We start from the raw sequence: 23099 nt of genomic DNA, 5'->3' as shown, positions 1-23099 counted from the left end.
TTACAGCATCCAATCCAATCTTGTGGCCACTCGTAGCATAATTAAATCCTAAAGGGCACTGGCTAGATTAAGTACAGCGGTCTGCTGGCTCTGACGTGGGACGTTATTAGAATATTACACCCGAAAGGATTAAAATTACAGCGGGGACATCCTTCTGGATGATCCTTCTCCATGACTCCATAAAACACTGTACAGTCGTAAGCAAACGTTCGAACACTACTGGACAAATTACCAGTTTTCTTGATTTTCTAAATAAAAATAAGTGAAATGACACATCATCTACAGAGAACACATCAAATATGCCATATTCCCCCAAAATTTTGTGCATTTATTTCTTAAGTTTAACGTATTGGTAAAAAAAATAAATAAATAAAAACAACATAATAACATTAACAATAATAATAACAACTTGAAGGGGAATGTTCATGTTATCCCAGGTGGTTGCTAAGGTGTTCCTAGGCTGTTGCTATGGCATCCCAGGTAGCTGCTAAGGCATTGCTATGTTAACTCAGGTAGTTGCTAAGGTGTTGTTAGGCCGTTGCTAGGAAATCCAAAGTGGTCGCTAAGGTGTAGCTAGGCCGTTGCTATGGTATCGAGGAGGTTGTTAAGGTATTGCTAATCCATTCCCAGGGAATCCCAGGTGATTGCTAAGCTGTTGCTATGGTATCCCAAGTAGCTGCTAAGACCTTGCCACTGCTATGTTATCCCAGGTGGTTGCTAAGGTGTTCCTAGGCTGTTGCTATGGTATTCCAGGTAGCTGATAAGGCACTGACACTGCTATGTTATCATAGGTTGCTAAGGTATTGCTGGCCGTTGATAGGGAATCCCAGGTGGTTGCTAAGATGTTGCTGGGCCATTGCTGTCGAATCCTATGTAGTTACTAAGGTGCTGCTGGGCTGTTGCACTGGAATTTCAAGTAGTTGCAAAGGTGCTGTTACCATGGTATACCAGGTGGTTGCTAAGGTGCTGCTAGGTCACTGTTAATATAACCCATGTGGTTGCTAAGGTGTTGCAAAGGAAATTGCTATTGTTTACATCTTAACAACATCTCAATGCCAGTAATAGCAGTAATGTTAGCACTGGAGGCTTTGGGGAGACTACGATGGACTGTGCTTGCAGGTGAATTATACAATGAAATAATGACAATAACATTAATTATTAAAAGTAATGATGAAGCTTATATTCTCCACTCATACAGCTATAGCAAAATATATTTCCTTAAGTGTGATTAAACATGATTAACTACACAAAATTAATAGCGATTAATTATTTTCATTGTTTGACAGCCCTAAAATAGATGTATAAATTACTGAGATTGTCAGTGTAGAACAGCATATTGCACCTTTGTCTGATTCGCAGGGCTGCTGGGGAAGGAGCACACAGGTGAGCACCTTCTCTCCTGTGTCAGGATCCGCGTCTGTCTGGAAGGTGAGCAACGGCTGAGACTGGTTCTCCGACAGCCAGAGGGCTTTGAGCCGCAGTGTGGTGAAAGACAGAGGCAGATACGCCAGCCTAATGGGGGGAGAGAGAGACAGAGAGAGAGACAGAGAGATAGAGAGATGCTAAACAGACTCATTCCCAACCTGTGGTATTCAGATGCACTTGCTAACAATCTGTGGTGTCAACATTTGAGTATGTCAGTCAGTGCAACCAAAATATGGAATAATTAATACAGAGAAATCATTTTCAAAGTACATTTAAATATACAAAAAGTGTAAATGATATCTAGCAGTGAAGGGGAATTTCTTCTTTCTTTTCTTTGTTGTCTCTTTTAGGAATATCATGGAGTGACTGGAACCATTACAATTTCTGTATCATAAATATTTATTTCCACATTATACTTTTTTACAGCATAAAACTGGCTACTTCTGATACGCAGTATATTTCAGGGGTCTCAAACTGAAATTACCTGGGTCACTTCTCCAAAAGTGGGCTGTCTATATACTACTACCACTTACAATAATAAAAATTCATAATGATTATTGTAAGTAGTTGTAGGAGTATTACAACCCCCATTTCCAAAAAAGTTGGGATGCTGTGTCAAATGTAAATAAAAACAATGATGTGCAAATCATTTAAATACTATATTTAACTGAGAATAGTACAAAGACAATATAGCAAATGTTGAAACTGAGAAATGTTATTTTTTGTAAGATATAAGCCCATTTTGAATTTGATGCCAGCAGCATGTCCCAAAAACCTAAGAACAGGGGCAACAAAAGACTAGTAAATTTGTGTAATGCTAACAAAAACACCTGAAGGTTAACTGGCAACAGGCCAGTAATGATTGGGTATAAATAGAGCATCCCAGAGAGGCTGAGTCTTTTAGAAGTAAAGATAACGAAGGGTTTACCACTCTGTGAAAGACTGTGTGGGCAAATAGTGCAACAATTTAAGAATAACGTTTCATCATGTAAAATAGCGAAGAACTTGAAGATTTCATCATCTACAGTACATAATAACATTAAAAGATTTAGAGAATCCAGAGAAATCTCTGTACGCAAGGGACACGGCTGAAAACCAATACTGGCTGGCTGTGATCTTCAGACCCCCAGGTGGCACTGCATTAAAAACAGACACGATGTTGTAGTAGAAATCCATGCATGGGCTCAGAAACACTTCTGAAAACCACTGTCTGTGAACACAGAGTTTTTTTGCATTTGTGGATGCAAGTTAAAACTGTAAAATGCAAAGAAGAAACCAAATATATACAGGATCCAGAAACACTGCTGCCTTCTCTGGGACTGAGCTCATTTAAGATGGACTATGGTGAAGTGGAAAAGTGTCCTGTGGTCCAACAAGTCAGGCTAAAGACCAACTGTCTTGTTATCTGTGCACAGTTTAAAAGCAAGTCCATGTTGTTATGGGGGTGCATGAGGGCATGGATGACTTGCACATCTGCGAAAGCACTATTAATCCTGATACAGGTTTTGGCATCATACGCTACAATCCAGGTTACACCTTTTTCAGAGAAGGTCTTGCTTATTTTCGCAAGACATTGCCAAACCACATTCTGCAGGTGCTACAACAGCATGGCTGTGTAGTAAAAGAGTCCAGGTGCTAAACTGGCCTGCCTGCAGTCCAGACCTGTCACCCACTGAAAACATTTGGGGCATTATAAAACGAAAACTACGACAAAGGAGACCCCAAAATGTTCAGCAACTGAAATCCTATATCAAGCAAGAATGGAAAAAACATTTCACTTTCTCTTCTCAGTTTCAACATCTGATGTTATTTTTGTACTATTTTCAAATTTAATATAGGGTTTACATGATTTGCATAATTGCAACTTTTTTGGAAAGTGTTGTGATATAAATACATCAAGTGTTTAAAAACCAGTTTAGTTACTGTTAAACGTACATTCAACAGTAAAATTATATGGGACTCTTATTGTGATAGTGTTAGTGTTCCTGCTGAACATGAGTGAGGTTAGAATCTGCATCCTCCGTGGGTTTGTTTGAAATTCATTCATTTCTTAATTCTAACATGCTGTATCTCCCGCTGTGTCCTGAATGAATCCACAAAGGCAGATTTATTTAACTATGTGTCTAAATTAGATGTGTAGCTGAGTTAGCTGAAGCTAAATTAGTCATGCACGTCCAGTGTGCAGTATTCATGCTGCATCAGGTTTCCATGTCTGGTGGGCGAAGCTCAAATACTCGTCAGATGTAAATATTTAACCTCAGAAAAATGGGAAAAAAACATCTGTGAGCCAGATTTAAGGATAAAACGTAAACATGTGACAGGCTGTATTAACCCATATCTGGTAGTTTGAGACCTCTGACATATACCGCCTTGCAACCCACCCTTTAGAAAAGAATATTAATATGAATGTCATATTAACCCCCCTAAACCCCCAATAGACAGTAGTTATGCAACTGAATAATTTGTAGCAGCTACTGAATAATACCTCTTATGACTAGAAAGTAAATAATAAGTTCAAAGGGTTAGAGAACCTCCTAGAGTGTAAGCATGTTCCAACAAACCTGTTTCCAGACACGTCAAACACGTGCAGCTCTGTAGCCTGCGACAGCTCTGAGGGGATGCGTGATAAACGGTTGTCTCTCATACACAGCACATTCAGGCTACTGCAGCCTCCTATCTGGGGAAAACAGAGAGACATATGAACACGTCAGAGGTTCAGAGAACTAATAACCGACAGCCACAGACAGGAAACAATGTAATATCAGCATGGAGAGGAGGCGGAGGACAGAGCTTGGGTTTTTAAGCTGGTAACACGGGGGGAATTCCGGCATGGCCGGGGGTTAACAGCTCATGACAATCATCGAGTGCTCTAAGCCTCGATTTTCATTATTATTATTGTGGTTCAAAATAAGACGGGAGGAGAATTAGTGGGGAAAAAACTGTGGGAAAAGTAAAGGAGGGATTTCACATTTAAAATGACAAAGCTTCACTGATTCACTGATTCACTGTGATTCACTCGTTCACTGATGATTCAGTGAACGAGTAAGTGAGTAAATAAAAAAAAGCACTTTTTTTACGCTACATCTGGCTTTCTCTCTCGGATCTATAGAGTGCCGATGGGGCTGGACAACGGGGCTAAGTTTAGAAGCAATTAATAGTGGCCTACAGCACAGAGTTAATGGGCAGCCAAAGACACAGAGCGTACGCCAGGCTATGAAACAAATACAGTAACGGCCGACTGTGTCTCGTCACATTAAATCAGCAGGACTGAGGAAGCCATATGCGTCGAAGAAGAGTCATCTCTCTGCGCTAGAGGACATACAGTGGCCCCAAAAAGTATTTGGACACTAAAAGCTTTAGGTAGTTTCATATTATGTTGAAAAACAAATGATATTTTGTATTTTTAACATATCAGACTAATGATAAAGTCAAAACTGCATAAAAAGAGTACAGATTTGACTGAATGAGTTTCAGTGTGTGAAATCAAGCGCCAGCCTACCAGCACCTTATTTACATATGATTAACATGAAGCATGCTGTAATTCATGCAGATGTTTGGTAGGGGGCCAATAAAAGGGCAGCATTCAGCACCTTGTGAGCCAACAGCTGTGCTTATAGGCGGAGTTTAAGGTCAAGCAGTGTATGCACTGCACCCCCTACTGACCAAACTTTACAGTGTTAAACTATGACGAACAGAAAGGATAAAATGTGAAATAAACAAAACAACTTTTTTTAAACCCCTTAAAATCCCAGGTTTATTACATACTAAGGCTTCTGATTCAGTAAATACAGGGACTTCAATGCAAACTGGCTGAGCTTTTCTTAGGTTATAGAAGTGTGTAATAAAATTGTGGGTTCTCCGGTGGGCCCATGGCCTGTTAAGGGGTTTAGATGATAGAATCATGTGATTATGTTGGTTAGTTAGCCACAAATCAAGCATTCATTTCTACCAAACATGAGTAAAAAAATGCTGTGTCCCTTCACTCTGTTCTCCTCCTACATGGCCTGCTGTTAGTGTGTATGTGTCTGTGTTTGTATATGTGTGTGTGTGTGTGTGAGGGTGGACAACATGGACAGGCTGCTGACTGGCTACAGCTGCTAAAGGAGAATGCTACGCTGGACACTTGTGATATTTTAAGCATCTGGTATTTTTACATAAGTTGCTATGGCTGTACTGATTTAAAGAAAATAATGTGGTGGGTCCACCAGACCACTGAGTACCAAACACACTGACACCACACAAGGGTTACTTATATAGCGCCTTTCATAATTTTAGTTTCACAGCCTTTACATTTTATTTATATATATTCCCATTTCAAGCTGTGGAGAATGAGCGATTCTGATCACTGTTGAAAGTGTTTGATCCTCAGTATGAAATTTGAAGCACGCCACATTTCAGTGCACAGATGGTGCCAAAAATGAATGAAGAAACAAAGGCAGAACTTTGTGAAGAGCTGGTGAGGCACATTTTACTGTAATTACTTTGGACAGCTGGACATCTCAAATTGTTCTCAAATTGTTCTTGTTTTTTTGTTTTTTTTACCTTTCCAAAAATTTTGCAAAAAAGGACTTTAAAAGTCATTTGTTTCATTCTTTTTAAAAAAGATTTCTGTTTTTTATTTACACATTTTACACTCATGTGTCATGTGTTGTCCACAAAAGTTCACAGAGGCCATGAAGTAGTTATCATTTTCTGGACTGTAATCTTGAGATCACAACTTAATTGCCTTCTGATATCCAGATAAGCTGTGACCTCAAGAAATGTTTATCTTGAGATAAGACAAATTCTAACAAGTTGTGACCCTAGAAAACAACTTTTGTTGTCTTGACATCACAAGGCAAGTCATGATCTCAAGATAACAGTACGGAAAATGATATCTACTTCATGGCCTCTCTGGACTTCTGTAGCTCTGTGAGGTTCAAAGTTGGTTACATTTGTCCATGTTGAACCACAAAACAGACCAAACCGTGACCCAGAAACCGAGGACTGAACCTAACTGTGAAAGGGGTGAACCGTTACAGCTCTAGCAACAACCTTTCCAAACATTTTCTAAAAGACATTCATTAAAAATAAGGCCGAGTTCTAGATTATTTCTTGTTTGTCCGTGGAGAACAAGGAGATTCAATGGAGATTCCTTCAAATTTTTAAAACTAGCCATCCTTCCAAGTGGACACTATGTGCTCTGAAAGAGGTTCGAGGTCTGAAAAGCTGCTGAATGAGTGATGTGAAGGGGAGCTGTGGGAATGTGCGAGTGCATGGCGTGCGGCCGTGTATGAGGTCAGACTAACGGCAGTGCTGAAGGCTCTCACTGCACAATCTGAATCACTGACACACAGGGCCATTGTTTCACTGCAGAGAAAAGCCTTTCAGATTCCACTTTAACCAGAGCCTGTGCTCACCCTCCTCTACACACCAGAGACTGCAGCCAGAGAGAAAAACAAGTGATGTGCGATATGGCAAAAAATACAGCGGCATCAAGATATTTGCATGTAATACACAATAATGAGACCTGATATGTTACATTCATCTTTTCTGGGAACAGATTAGTAGGGGAATTCCAGAACGGGCAAAATCCAACAAGTGGCACAGTATGAAAATAAAATAAATGTTAAAAAATATGATCTTAGGGTGGAGTGTACAAATGCAATATACAAAATTAAACAGGATTAGTAATAAGTAATTCTGCACTATTTATTTAATTTCCAGTCAAAATGGCCATTAAGTATAAAGTTAATCACTTTTTACGAGCTATTTCTGAGGAGATATGGATTATCAGATATAAAATAATCCACTTGAAAAGCAAGGAGGAAGTCAAAGGAAAAGTGAAAAAAAATAAAAATGGATTTTAAATATATATAACAAGAAACTGGGCCTCCTAACAACCACCTGGAAGACCTGGTAGACACCAACACTGCCCCCATCAGATAAACAGCACTTAAAGCTTTCATCTTTGAGAGAGAGGAGAAAATCAAGCTGCTTCAGATCTGAAAACATCCACAGGTGTTTCTGTCCATCCTTCCACTGTGAGAAGACGACTCAGCGCTGTGGGTCTGAAAGGATGTGTAGCTGTCAAGAAGAACCTCACTGAGAAAAGGAGACGGACACATCAAACAAAGAAGCTGAACAATGGACTGACCACCCCAGAGTCCAGACCTCAACACCACTGAATGTGTTTGATTACTTCAGAAAATGATCAACCAGCTTCTAAGACTGAACTTTGGAGGTCTGCAGATTCTTTGAGGAACTGAAAGTGAGTCTCCTGAAAAGATGAATAGAAGCTGGAATAAAGGTTAAGAAAGGACACATAAAACACTGAAAAATCTATATGCTGAAATTAAAGGCCATTTTGACTGGGCTATTATCAAAATATTTACTTAAAAAATATTGTATATTTTCCAAAATAAACTCCAAAACAGTGAAAAAGTGCAAGGGTGTGTAGAGATGTGACACTTTAGAGAATGACTGATGAAATTAGGCTGGAAAGGAGGGAATAAAGAACATATTCACACAGTGAGCCGACCGTTTAACCAGGCTTGCATGCCATGCACGGCCCTAAAGTGGACATCGAGGTCATGCCACAGAAACAAACACAAGCACTCACACGCAGACACACAGCACATGGCCTGTAAGAGCAGGCGAGGTGACGTGTGATGGACTAATGGACCATTGACTGCAAAGCAAAGGTTTCACTCAATAGGATTCGGCTCACAGAAACCGGATTTGACGGTTAGCAAGTGTGAGGATTATCTTTCATAGGGCCCATTAGAATGACTGCAGGGACAGTCCAGTCAGACGAGTCAGCATGCAGACCAAGCCTCCAGTGACAGAGAGAAACAGCACACACAAGCACCACTTACTGGACCAAACGTAAGGTACTACTATCACTCCGAGCAGCAGAGGTCATCAGAGACAAAATATATTCAAAGGAATTAGTATGATGAAGGGTTTGTGTTCAAATGACCGATCCAACTTCTTCTGAAGACCACATAGTTATCTGTATTTATAGGTAGGACTGTTGCGATATCCATTATAATTTAATTTTTTTTGTATAGGAGATGTGAGAGAATGTGAGCTGTGAAGCAATAAGAGTTAGATTTGAATTCCCACACAGTCTCTCTCATCACACACTGGGAGGGTGAAGGTGTCATTGGAGGGCTGAGAGACGGGATCAGAAATCAAACTCGAATTAATAATATACAGTATATAACCACACTAAACAACAGATTTCTAAGTCAGTGTCCCCTAAATCCAAGAGAAGGTGCTCAGTATGAATTATCAAGTGACCCCTAAAGCTCACGACACTATAAAACAGTGATTCTCAGTCTGGGGGTGACTAGCCACACCGTCAAAGTGGCAGCTTACTTGACTAGCTTACAAATATTATGCAATTATTATCACCACACTACAAGCGTGTATGTATATATATATATATATATATATATATATATATATATATATATATATATATATATATATATATATATATATATATATATGTATGTATGTGTGTATGTATATATATTAATCAAGTAATTAAACAATTAATCAATTAATCAGAGTTTAAAAAAGACCAAACAGTAAATTAAGTAATCAGCGCACACACACACACACACACACACACAAACACACTCATACATACATACATACATACATATATATATATATATGTGTGTGTGTGTGTGTGTGTGTGTGTGTGTGTGTGTGTGTGCTGATTACTTAATTTACTCTTTGGTCTTTTTTAAACTCGGATTAATTGATTAATTGTTAAAACAATTACTAATAAATAATAATACAATCACAGTAATGACAACTCTAAATTCAAGTGATGTGATGCAGACAGTTATTATTAATATTAGTAGTAGTAGGAGTATTAATATTAGTATTATTATTATTATTTGTAGTAGTAGTAGTAGTAGTAGTAATATTATTATTATTATTATTATCATTATTAGTAGTATTATTATTCGTAGTTGTAGTAGCAGTAGTATTAATATTAGTAGTAATGGTATTATTTGTAGTAGTAGTATTAATATTAGTAGTAGTAGTATTAATATTTGTATTATTATTAGTAGCAGTATTAGCAGCAACACTGAGCTCACTGAGTGTCAGGGGTCCTAAATCTCCTACTGTTCAGGGTTAAGCTGAAACGGTGGGGGAGGTGTTAATGGTAGGAGCCTACAAACCTACAGACCAACGCACAGCTGACAAGAGTGCAACGCTAATGAGCTTAATGACACCCCTCACAGCCTCGTCAGCTGTACTCCAATTATACCTGACTTAGTATTTGATGGCTTAATTCCATTACCTAGCTTACTCGCTAGCTAACTTTAACTGAGTACCTGCCTTTACACAAGGACTCCACCTCTATTCTCACTGGCTCACTGGCTGGCAACAGAGGAGACGTCTTAACTGACAATGCAGGCTGCATTACTTTTACATATGGAGGTTCCTTAAAGCGCTCACATCATGGAAAACTGAATTTCCCTCACCTTTTTGCAATAAAAGAGTTTGCTGTAGTATGTAAACAATGGCAAAGTTTCTGATCGTACATTCACTCATCAGTCTATACAGCCCATATGTGGAAACTACTGGCCTGCTTTGAATTCACTGCTTTTGTGATGTCACAACAACCAACACATTTACATATATATGTCTTTTCAGCCTGCAGCACTTTAACCCCGTCCATTCCCACTGCAGTCATACGGAGGGTTTCAGCCCGGACTGCTTTTTAAATGAGGCACAATACATGGAAGCCAATCAGAACTGAGTTCATTTACATATATCACTCTTAAAGGCACAGTAACAAGATTAGCCTGTGTAATTCTAAGGGATAATGAGAGGTTAGAAAATGGTTATGTTAAAATTAATTATGACTCTTTTTTTGGTGCATAAATTCACATAATCCTTATAAGCAGAGCCCCCAGCAAAATAAACAAAAAACAAGAAAACAAGAAAAGGTAAGATATTGGTCCCTAAAGCTTTACAAGGGGTCTCCACACGTCTTCTTTACATACACTGATCAGGCATGACATTATGACCACCTCCTTGTTTCTATGCTCACTGTCCATTTTATCAGCTCCACTTACTATATAGGTGCACTTTGTAGTTCTACAGTTACAGACTGTAGTCCATCTGTTTCTCTGATACTTTGTTAGCCCCCTTTTACCCTGTTCTTCAGTGCCCCATGGACCCTCACAGAGCAGGTACTATTTGTGTGGTGGATCATTCTCAGCACTGCAGTAACACTGACGTGGTGGTGGTGGTATGTTAGTGTGTGTTGCGCTGGTTTGAGTGGATCAGACACAGCAGTGCTGCTGGAGTTTTTAAACACCTCAGTGTCACTGCTGGACTGAGAATAGTCCACCAACCAAAAATATCCAGTCAACAGCGTCCTGTGGGCAGCGTCCTGTGACCACTGATGAAGGACTAGAGGATGATTAGCTCATACTGTGCAGCAGCAGATGAGCTCTCGTCTCTGACTTTACATCTACAAGGTGGACTGACAAGGTAGGAGTGTCTAATAGAGTGGACAGTGAGTGGACACAGTGTTTAAAACTCCAGCAGCACTGCTGTGTCTGATCCACTCAGACCAGCACAACACACACTAACACACCACCACCACGTCAGTGTTACTGCAGTGCTGAGAATGATCCACCACACAAATAGTACCTGCTCTGTGAGGGTCCATGGGGCACTGAAGAACAGGGTAAAAGGGGGCTAACAAAGTATCAGAGAAACAGATGGACTACAGTCTGTAACTGTAGAACTACAAAGTGCACCTATATGGTAAGTGGAGCTGATAAAATGGACAATGAGTGTAGAAACAAGGAGGTGGTCATAATGTTATGCCTGATCGGTGTATAAAGTAGTTTCTGAAACGCCACACATCAACTGAAAGGGTTGTCTGAGGCAGGCCCCGACAGGATTCTAGCATGATGGCAACCTTCCAGCAGCAGGAGCACTTGCTGCTCGATACCCTCACTTTCTGACAGCCTTAAAGCAGGAAGCACACAGAACCCGACACCACACGCTGGCTAGAAAAGACTGAGGTGTCTTTCTTGTGTGGACTATGGAAAGTAGAGATGCATGGATACGGAATTTCTGGCCTTGATATGATAAACACCTGATTGCAGCAGATACAGGAATCAAACTGATAATTAAATTTATTTTAATTTAATTGATTATAACGTTTTACATTACTTTATGCACAGATTTGATATCATTTAGCGGACACTCTTGTCTAAAGTAGTTCACAACAGTATGTGACGAGATTAACAAATCCCTAGAAATAAAGAACAGGGATACAGAATTAACTACGACAACTAACAATGTTCTAACCACGGGTGAACCTGACACAAGGCTACAAAAATCCTGTCATATCCATGTAGATATGTGGCTAAAAGCTGCAGCTACAACTTTCAAAATATGGGGTAACGTGCAAACACTCAAGATAGATGGGGGCATGATTAATCGTGAGGTTTAAATAGTATTTTCTTGTATTTTTGGGGAAATAAATAAAAGAATTGATTAAATATATATGAGCCACTGTGATGACCCTCTGTATAATGTGCATATCCTCGAATGGTAGCTTCCTTGCTGCTGTGATCATATTGTGAGCGCTATCTGTTCCTATAGATTAATCACGAGCGTTAATGCGTTACAGCCCTTGTAATTATTAAAAAATTAATAATGTTTTGACTGGAAATTGCATAAATTAAGAGCGATCTTAATTGTGTTGACACTAATCCACAGCTACTGGACAACTCCTCAATGCCTCCCAATAGATACTCCTTTAAGTGACCTTACTGAAGTTACAGTGTAGCGTGTGCAGCAGTGGTCAGTGTTATTTTGCCACTGGGAGCAGTAAAGCAACATATCAGTTCATTTAAACTGAGAATATCTGGTTTAGCAAAAACAGCTTTGTCTACAAAATCTGCCAAAGTCAAGCAGGCTTTACGGTAAACGAGCCTGGAGCTCCAGAAAGGAAAACACCTTTAAAAATACAGAACATTTACATACAAAACATATTCAACATATTTTTCATGCTGCTGAAATTTCCAGTACTACGTTTCAGCCATATAAGTCAGATCTGATGTCTAGCAAGACCTGCAATAATGTGTGATCTAAAATATCTGAGAAAGAAAGTAAACCAATTATTAATTCAGGACGTTTTGTGAAGCTGGTAAGAGCAAAAAAAAGCCACATTTTAACTTTCAGAACTCATGAAAAGAGCTCAAAGTTCATCACTAAGGATAATAATAAAAAGGAGACTGTCAATCATTTAACATCCCAAACAGAGGATAAGCCTGCACAGAAACCATTCAACCAAAAAAACAGAAATTATTTAATGAATCTTCCCTTCCAATGGTTTTTCTGTGCCTCTGCACCCTGATGTCATTACCACAACACTTTCAGCAGATTAGAATTCTGTCAGCACTGATGCAGAACGCAATGACATGGGTGTACCTGAAAACAGGCATGAAGATTTCCAGGAAAGACCGGTTGCATCACAGCTTGTGCCGTGGGTCTGTGGGTTAGTTTCATTTACTGTAAATGCACTGAACACCAGACGTGTCGGTGCAGATGAAGATCCAATCAGAAATACACACAGTGTATAAAACGTTTGGGCGCCCCCGGGCAAACGACATGATTTATTATTATCTAAGCGAAAATAATGAACACATCCTCTACACAGAGCACACTCCTGCACATTTTAACGTGAAATTACTGCTTATTTTCTGAATTACATTGATAATAATGACAATAAACACATTGGAAAAAAATAAAACAAAATGAGGCCTGTTGCTATGATATTCCACGTGGTTGAGAAGGTGTTGCTAGGCCACTGCTATGGTATTCCAGGTGGTTGCTAAGGTGTTTCTAGGCCATCGCTATCTTATTCCAGGTAGTTGCTAAGGTGTTGCTAGGCCACTGCTGTGGTATTCCACGAGGTTGTGAAACTGTTGCTAGGCCATTGCTATGATATTCCAGGTGGTTGCTAAGGTGTTGCTAAGCTGTTGCTATGGTATTCTAGGTGGTTGCTAAGGAGTTGCTAAGCCATTGCTATGGTATTCCAGGTTGTTGTGAAATTGTTGCTAGGCATTGCTATGGTATTCCAGGTTGTTGTGAAGGTGTTGCTAGGCCATGGCTATGGTATTCCAGGTGGTTGCTAAGGTGTTGCTAGGCTGTTGCTACTGTATTCCAGCTGGTTGTGAAGGTGATGACTGTGCAAATGTTTATGCTTTTTTTTCACCAAAATGTAAAGCTCACCAAATAACTAAACATTGTGAACTATAATTTGCAGAAACATTCCAGATTTAAGTGTGTTCTCTGTAGAGGATGTGTTACATTTATTTTCCCTGAGAAAATCAACAAACATTTGACCGGAGATGTTCAAACCTGTGCATACAACTGTGTGTGTGTGTGTATATTATATATATATATATATATATATATATATATACACACACATACAAAATGTTAACTTTACAGAAGAAGGAAAAAACCTACTTTAACTTTGATGTAAGTCAATGAAGCCAGACTTTTTTTCCAAGTCATTTTGGGCTGTTTCGTTTGGTCCATTTATCATGAAATTTACACACAACAAATATTTCTAAATTGTGTCAAAACTGAAAAATGTCAAAAAAGAAGACACGAGGTTTTCTTCTGACAACAGTGATATATATATATATATATATATATATATATATATATATATAGCACTTAACTGATTTTAAACTAAAATCCTTTTGCTTTTAGTGACTCTATACCTTATGTTTATTTTATTAAAACAAACATTTGAACATTCCATTTTGCCAAAACAATCATAACACTACTAAAACTTCACTAAGTGTTTCAGTAGTGACTGTTTCGGTGGTGACAGTTTTGGCTCATTTTGAGCAGTATATCACCAGCAAACACAGCTTTGAACAGCCGTCACACATAAAATCATTTTACAATAATTTTCATCTTAACTGCAGAAAATCTGTGTTTCGGTAGTGACAATTCTTAATGTTAAACACTGATTTTCAGACTTTGAGTCACATTTACTTCAAAACAAATGGGATCTAACTACTCGCCATGTGGCCATGAGGGACAGAGATGCAGACTCACTTCCTGCTCTAAAATGAAGGGGCGTGGCTAAAATAAGACTCCACCCATGGTCTAAAAGTCTGTGTTTCAGTAGTGACATAAAAACGTGGGCCGGCACTTTTTAAACAGTTTCTTTTATTTAAAAATTAAACTCATGATAAATCTAAATCTTTCAACTTCACTTTAAAAGTAATCAAAAAAATCTCATTAACACTAAAAAATGTAAATATTATTTTACGTTAAGTTATTTATCTGCTCACAAGATTTCAAACTACTTTTTTTATAAAACAAACGTTCTTATCACTTTTAACTGTGTATGTTTGTACCTCTATTCTAATGTTATATGGCGTTTTTAAATGCAAAGTCTTTTACACGATACTGTACATGTAGATGAAATGAGACATGGTACATACCTCTTTGGGTAAAGATGTTAAGCGATTTCTGTCACAGTTGAAGTTGGAGAGTTTCTTAAGTTTTCCAATACTCCTTGGCAAATTCTGGGGAAAATAAATATGAATATGAATCACTTCCACTCTAAATTACAGAAGGAAATGCAGAGCTTGTGCTTTAGCTGCTCTTTTATTAGTCAGCTCGTTGGCCTTATAAACAGCTCTAATGAGCTGGTACAGGGCCCTTCGGGAAGTGATATAAGGGGCCTCCCAATCAGGGGACAGTGCATTCCTAAGCACTGATGGCTGGAGGTGAATATGAGGTCACGTCATTTACAGTAATAATCTCTAAGACCTCTTAAGCTGTTCTCAGTTTACAGATGTAGCTGCTCCTCGAGGCTCACCGTGGCCTGAAGGTGGCTCATCCGCTTTTTAATACTAACTACTGCAGAATTACTATGGCACCAGAAATCATTCCTGTGATCTGATTTGTGAGCCCACTGCAGGATCAGGTTGGGTATCGTATACAGATTTATTTAAGAATGTTTTAATGTTTTCAATTTAACAACAAGCGGAAAGTTCGTAAACAAACTTGGCTTGGCTAGGTTGGCTTGACGAAGCTACTGCTATGAAATCTCAGGTGGTTGCTTAGGTGTTGCTAGGCTGTTGCTACGGTATTCCAGGTGGTTGCTTAGGTGTTGTTAGGCTGTTGCTATGGTATTCCAGGTGGGTGTGAAGGTGTTACTAGGCCATTACTACGGTATTCCAGGTGGTTGCTAAGGTGTTGTTAGGCCATTGCCATGGTATTCCAAGTGGTTACTAAGGTGTTGCTAGGCTGTTGCTACGGTATTCCAGGTGGTTGTTGAGGTGTTGCTAGGCTGTTGCTGCAGTATTCCAGGTGGTTGCTAAGGTGTTGTTAGGCCACTGCTATGGTATTCCAGGTGGCTGCTGAGGTGTTGCTAGGCTGTTGCTATGGTATTCCAGGTGGTTGCTTAGGTGTTGCCAGGCCATTGCTGCAGTATTCCAGGTGGTTGCGAAGGTGTTGCTAGGCTATTGCTATGGTATTCCAGGTGGTTGCTAAGGTGTTGTTAGGCCATTGCTATGGTATTCCAGGTGGGTGTGAATGTGTTACTAGCCCATTACTACGGTATTCCAGGTGGTTGCTAAAGTGTTGTTAGGCCATTGCCATGGTATTCCAAGTGGTTACTAAGGTGTTGCTAGGCTGTTGCTACGGTATTCCAGGTGGTTGCTTAGGTGTTGTTAGGCTGTTGCTACAGTATTCCAGGTGGTTGCTAAGGTGCTGCTAGGCTGTTGCTACGGTATTCCAGGTGGTTGCTAAGGTGTTCTAGGCCATTGCCATCTTATTCCAGGTGGGTGTGAAGGTGTTGCTAGGTCATTGCTATGGTATTCCTGGTGATTGCTAAGGTGTTGTTAGGCCATTGCTATGGTATTCTAGGTGGTTGCTAAGGTGTTGTTAGGCCATTGCTGTGGTAATGGCCTAACAGGTGGTTGCAGGTGGTTGCAAAGGTGTGCTAGGCTGTTGCTACGGTATTCCAGGTGTTTGTGAAGGTGATGCTAGGCCATTGCTATGGTATTCCAGGTGGTTGTGAAAGTGTTGCTAAGGTGTTGCTAGGCCTTTGCTAGGGAATTCCAGGTGGTTGCTAGGCTATTGTTATGGTATTCTAGGTGTTGGTACATTAGTCCTTGTGGTTGCGATGTATTTAATATCAATGATGGACCTCCAAAACAGGCTGAACTTCACTGAAGGACAGTATTCTTAATTATGACATGGCCACTGACATAAATCTACATGAACATTTATAAAGGCTTATTTTTATAAGCGTCAGTTGTCACAAAGGCAGCTTTTGTGAAGTTTAATGTGATTTCATTTTATAAAAACTTAAGACAAATTAACCTCGTTAGAATGAGCCTTAATAAATGTTTATAAACATTTATGTCAGTCATGAAAGTCTTGTGTAGATGTTGTGTAGCCTTATAAATGTTGCCCTTCTGTGAAGTCTACCCAGAATTAGAATCACTTCAAGAAATCGTTAGTAGTACTGAAATTAGCGAATTTCAAATGATACCCAACCCTGAGTATAGCGGCCCCCACAGTCTAACATACCTTACAATTTCTTAAAAAGCTGGGCGTAATTCCAGCGTACAGCACGCTGCTGTGATATGAGTCATGTGGGAAGGCAGTAACTCACCACCAGCTGGTTCTCGGTCAGCACCAGTTCTGTCAGGCTTTCACAGCTGCCGATGCTCTCGGGGAGCTGGACCAGGCGGTTTTGATCTGCTTTCAGTATTGAAAGGCGTTTTAATTTTCCTGTGGGAGCAGACACAGCAACATGAGATTATGGCTGAAACCACACGTCCCAAGAGAGGGACGCTCATATCCACCAGCGGCTATTTGATTCACAGGCGACAAATGTAGGTCAGTGGGCCAACAGAAGTCTAGCTAACTCAGTGCCATTAATCTTTCTGGACTTTCTGCAGGGAAACTACGGGCCGTAGACGCTTACTGTCTGACGTATGTACAGTATACATACAGTACGCAAGCCTAAAAATCACCATTCATTAGAATAAATGCAAATTTCTGCTGTTGGAAGAAAACTCGTATCTCCCTTTTAGTCGTTTTTCAGTTTTTGAATTAATTTGAAAATACCTGTTGCTCTTTACATTGTGTGTAAATTTCATGATAAATGGACCAAAAGAAACGACCCAAAGTGACTTGGAAAAAAGTCTGGTTCCGTTGACTTACATTAGAAGTAAAGTAGGTTTTTTCCTTCTCCTGTAAAGTTACAATTTGGAGATACAAGGTTGTTCCAACAATGGCAAAATTTGCATTGATAAAGCAAAAAGTAATATGATTTTCTTTTAAAGAACATTCCTTAAAAAGGGTTCTTTAGTAAAGAAAATGGTTCTATATAGAACCATGAACACTCAAATAACCTTTGCCTGATTGAAGAGTTCTTTGCATCATCAAGCGTTCTTCAGATTAATGGAAAATGTGTTGTGCATTTAGTTAAGTGACCCTTATTAGTCCCACAACGGGGAAATTCCATCTCCGCATTTTAACCCATCCGTGCAGTGAAACACCACATACACACTAGTGAACACACACTAGGGGGCAGTGAGCACACTTGCCAAGAGTGGTGGGCAGCCCTATCCACAGCGCCCGGAGAGCAGTTGAGGGTTAGGTGCCTTACTCAAGGGCACTTCAGTCACAGACTGTCAGCTCAGGGGATCAAACCGGCGACCTTCCGGTCACAAGGCTGGTTCCCTAACCTCCAGCCAATGACTGCCCCCATGAATGGCTCCATATAGCACCAAAAAGGGTTCTTCTATTGTTACAATGTCAAGCTTATTGCAATAGAACAACCCTTTTTGGTGCTATAAAGAACGCTTTTCAAAACGGTGCTATATAGAACCATATACAAAACATTCTCCATCAATCTGAAGAATGCTGTAACAATGCAAAGACCACTTTAATCATGAAATGGGTTCTTTGAGTGTTTAAGGTTCTACATAGAACAATTTTCTGTGCTAAAGAACCCTTGAAGAACCATCTTTTTAAGTGTGTAGTTGATATCTTATACGTAAATTTCTCCCAGACAGCCGCGGCCATCACACAGATTTGTTAGATTCTATTAGCAGCACTCTTGATTTAATATAATGAAGTATTGATTAGATAAACTGGGCATTGAAAAATAACGGAAATAATACTGATCTTCCTCAAGCAGAGGAATTTATAATAAGTACACAACTTATAATAAGTGCACAACCATCTCAAAATAAGAAATATTTGATAGATCAATGAGAATTAAGATAATCTCACTGGACAAGACACTATTTTTTTCAGTGTATATGGGAGTGAGATCAGGGAATGAATATAAGTGATGATAAACAGGAAACTATTTGGTGTCATACATTTTTGAGATCTGATTTTGAGATGATTTATTTTATTTTATGCATTCATGGCAGGGAGGTGCCACACAGACGTGCCCCGTGGCGTACAGTAGAAAGTGTAATCACTGACCTATGCCCTCTGGCAGGGCATCGATGAGGTTCTGGGACACCAGCAGATCAGTGAGAGAGACCAGGCCAGCCATTTCCTCCGGGAGATGCTCTAGCTTGTTCTCCGACACATCCAAACAAAGTAGGTTCTTCATGCTGCCCAGCTCCTGAGAGAAACGCATTTCCGCTGATTTAAATTTCTCGCCTGACAAAAATCTCTCTGCTGACATTTGAGCCCTTTCAGTGAAAAAGCACATAAACCATTCCAGGCTTTCTTTTTTGATTCGCTGTTATTTTGTTTTCTATTTTATTTTGTACAACCTTTTACATAAAAGCCAAACTATGCTTTATTTACGTTTTAGTGGGCTCGTTATTTTAAATACAGAGCATCATTTTAAACCATGCTCACATGATTTTTACAAAAAAAAAGTTACATATACTGTTTTTTGTTGCAAAGGTCATCTGCAGCTAACAGTATTGCTAAAGAACACGATTATTGCTATTTGCTATGTTCAAAATAGTCAACAATCAGAAAAAAGAGAACCACTCAATTAAGTGTAGCACGCTGCCAACGTGCACAAGATAAAAGAAATAGCTGCCAAACTATGCTAACTGGCCCTGCTAGCCTTGATTCTCCCCTAGCCTTGATTCATTGTTAGCCATGTTAGCATTTGGTCACCTTACAACTTCAAGGGGCAATTCCACCAATTTTTCAAAATTTCTGCATGATATCAATGTTAATATATGTAAATTTAGAGTGGTCTGGTGTAAAGCGCCAGTCAGAACTGTTCACAGTGGTGGTGATAGGAACCAGATGTTCTAAGTGTTTAAGGCCTGCCTCACAGAAAGTTATTACATAAAATGCTTATGAATACACTGCCTGATGCCTTAGTTTTTAGCCTACACAATATATATATATGCATGATGTATATATTGTATGCATTCATGGTGGAGGGGTACATGCAGGGCATCATGAGGCAAAATAGTCCTCAAAGACTTTCATCATGATGAGCATTATATATATATAATACACGGCATGACATACGGTTCCTATCACAACCACTGTAAAGAAAGCTGAGTGTGTACATTTCTCTACAGTCGACAATTTCACATAAACTCTGAAAGACTTTGTTTACATCTCAAGAACGATATTCAATAAAAATTGGGGCAATTTATCTTTGAAGAAATAAAAAGATCCAGTACTGTAGAGCACAGCACAAAACAGAAATAAGGAGCAGTGGAAGAGAATCAATGAGGACGGCATTTCACAGCCCCTACAAAGTCAGTACAGATGAGACTATAATAATAATAATAATAATAATAATAATAATAATAATAATATGCTAATTGGACATTAAAAGCTAGGCATATTAGCACTTTTGTTCTCTTTAAAGAAAAATAAAAAAGATAGCTTTACAGCTCCCTGGTGATAACACAGTGATCTTAATGGAGCATTTGAAGAATTCTTTACCGGCGGTATGTCAGCCAGCTGGTTTCCGTCTAGCCACAGGTCCTTTAAGCTGACAAGGCATCCTATTGTCTCTGGCTGGAAGAGAACATGTTCAACAGTTTAGAGGGGATACAGACCAAAACAGGTGACTGTCACCAGCGTACACAGGAATGCAGAGGTATGCAAAACATTTGTGAACTGGCATTCCACTGTAGCCCGTTTTAGGTCCAGCACATAGCTGCCTCTGAGGGTGGTCAGTCACACTATCTCAAATATGTGGGTTTTAACTAGGGCGCCAACTATTTTGTTCATTTTTGAATATTCTATTGAATGTTATCTTGAATATTCAAATATTCTGTTAGAGTAAGAAAAGCTTGAGACATGTTTCACTTTAACAACAAAACCGAAAGAAAAAATATTATTATGATTTAATATTATCGCTGTTGATTTGCTGTTATTTATTTATTTATTTTGCTTTTCAATAAAACCTAATTGAAACACTAAAAGGTAATTAAAAAAGATCACTGAATAATTGCATTAAGGAGTCACACTAAAACAGTAAACCCAATCTGGCAACCCTGTTTAGGTTGCTGCCCCTGTTTCAAGGGCAGGCTGGTAGAGGAAACAGCATCTTTTTAATCATCATCATGCTAAAATAGAAAAATAACTCAGCATCCAATGTAAATGAAACTGAGAACACGCTGGCTGGCTGGTAACCCAGAGCAGCGGAAACTTATTTGGACTGAACCTGGAGTTTAAACCAATACGGTCCCCTTGAATGGAATCTTGTCAGCGTGCTAATGGTGATAAACAAACAATTATGTGTTCACAAAAGTGGTAAATGTGTCGACTATTTCAGGGTCTCTTCCATTTTCAAATATTTTTCATTTCAAACTTGCTGAAAGTTATCAAGTATTTATTGCAGCCCTAGTTTGAAGTTCAAACACATGGATGGGGTTTATATTTTTCCACTGAACAGACTTTTTCAGTACATCTGGAAAAAAACGATTTATAGCAGTTTAGTTTTGTACGTCTAAAACAAGCTTGTACCCATCACCGGAAAAAAAAACTGGAACGTTTTAGGCGTTTTTATGTGCTCTTGTACAATACGTCGTTCTCCAAAAGCAGTAAACACAGAGGAACTTACCAAATTATATAGTTCATTGTTCCCTAGATCAAGTTCTTCTAGTCTGTGCAGCTGACAGAGAGATCTGAGGAGAGCAATAAACAACATGCAAGTGAGCAATTACATGTCTTGTAGTCGTACAGTACGTGCACACAAGATTTCTCTGTGGTCTACTTACTCTGGCAAGTATGTCAACAGGTTCTCTCGGAGTTCCAGTGATACCAAGTTAGAGAGGCTGAAAAGAAAAGACAATTCTTATTACAATTATTATATTTCAGTGCATCATGAAGGAACATGTGTTTTTTTTGTCCGGGGTCGTAATGCAAGATCACTAAATCAATACATCATATCAGGGCCTAAAATTCAGACAGTTTATTCAATTTCTCAGTATGCAGTAGTACGACAGTGCTTGTATCTTATAAACTATAACTTCAAATGATCATATTAAAACACTATACACCTTATCAAAAATAAACCTGGGCAAAAAACATGAAAATCTCTAACAGCACATATAAAAGCCCCCTAAATGACTTATCAGTTGGGGCCTCTTTTGCTGGTGAAGTTTGCCAGACCTTAAAACGGCAAGAACTACAAGCACTATGATGAATTGCCATAATTCCCGAACCACCATTTATGGCAAAAACAACTCTAATTGCAATGCAGAAATAAAACTAGCCTCACTCAAATGCAACCAACTTGAAAACTTCAAAAAAAAAGGAGAAAATGAAGTCATTCTGTGAAAAGGAGCACCAGAGAAAGCTTTCTCTGTGGGACAGCGATGTGTGGTAGGTTCTTTAAACGGGTTCAACCTTTAATGCATTTTAATTTACTCTTCTTCAATAATGTGATTTCTCAGTGATGTTGTCAAATCTGTTTTGACAGGAAAATTCAAACATATTTTACCAAGCTCCATAATTCATAGAAATACTTCATACTTCAGTCACCTTTTATTGTTTCTTGGATGAAACAATAAGCCACTGGTGATCTGAACTCAGTTCTGAACGTGTGCTGGCTCAGAAACCATCCCATCCAACAACAAAGGCATCACCATGTTTCCTCTATATAGTGAGAGAAAACACAGTGGCTACAAATTGTTTTAAATAATTAAATGCATACTTGCTTTCTAATTATGTACTAGACAAATTCCAGTCAACCACAGTACACAGACTGCACTCATCTGTGTGGCAAATAGCCCGAGGCTTTAGTCCTGATTCACATAAACTATTCATTCTGGCCTTACTGGATCACTGATGGACTTGAAAACTGGGTGAGCATCTCAGGCACACAGTTTTGAACGGTTATCATCATATCTGACATGTTATTTGACTAGGTGTGTTCAAACTTTTGCATACAACCGTATCTGTCACAAAATGTGTTCGCTTGTTGACAGAGCCTTGACTGTCAGAGGGAATGGAAATGTTATAATTGTGTATTGTTAGCATAGCTATGAAAATGTGTTATCTTTTATGATCACATTTACTACAGGTAGCATGTAAAGTGAGAAAAACACTGGGCCTAATATGGAACCTTGAGGGACTCCAAACACAAATTTCTCAGTTGGTCTCGCAAAATTGTTTGCAGCTTAATCAGGACAAAA

At 39.1% G+C, this 23099-nt stretch overlaps 1 protein-coding gene across 1 annotated transcript in view; it reads right to left on the bottom strand.

Moving 5' to 3' along the window:
- Positions 1-23099, bottom strand: part of lrrc1 (leucine rich repeat containing 1) — a 76618-nt gene that overhangs the window by 6153 nt on the left and 47366 nt on the right. The window contains exons 5-12 of the mRNA XM_036573671.1: positions 21681-21737; positions 21524-21587; positions 20398-20472; positions 18949-19093; positions 17117-17235; positions 14931-15014; positions 3987-4102; positions 1343-1512 (exon numbers count right to left, since the gene is read on the bottom strand). Coding sequence (XP_036429564.1) covers positions 1343-1512; positions 3987-4102; positions 14931-15014; positions 17117-17235; positions 18949-19093; positions 20398-20472; positions 21524-21587; positions 21681-21737 — 830 coding nt within the window. The remainder of the gene's footprint in view (positions 1-1342; positions 1513-3986; positions 4103-14930; positions 15015-17116; positions 17236-18948; positions 19094-20397; positions 20473-21523; positions 21588-21680; positions 21738-23099) is intronic.

Source organism: Colossoma macropomum, unplaced genomic scaffold (genome assembly GCF_904425465.1).
Source record: "Colossoma macropomum unplaced genomic scaffold, Colossoma_macropomum, whole genome shotgun sequence".
Classification (NCBI taxonomy): domain Eukaryota; kingdom Metazoa; phylum Chordata; class Actinopteri; order Characiformes; family Serrasalmidae; genus Colossoma; species Colossoma macropomum.
Note: the sequence above shows the minus strand (reverse complement) of the source record. Positions and strands in the feature narration are given on the sequence as shown.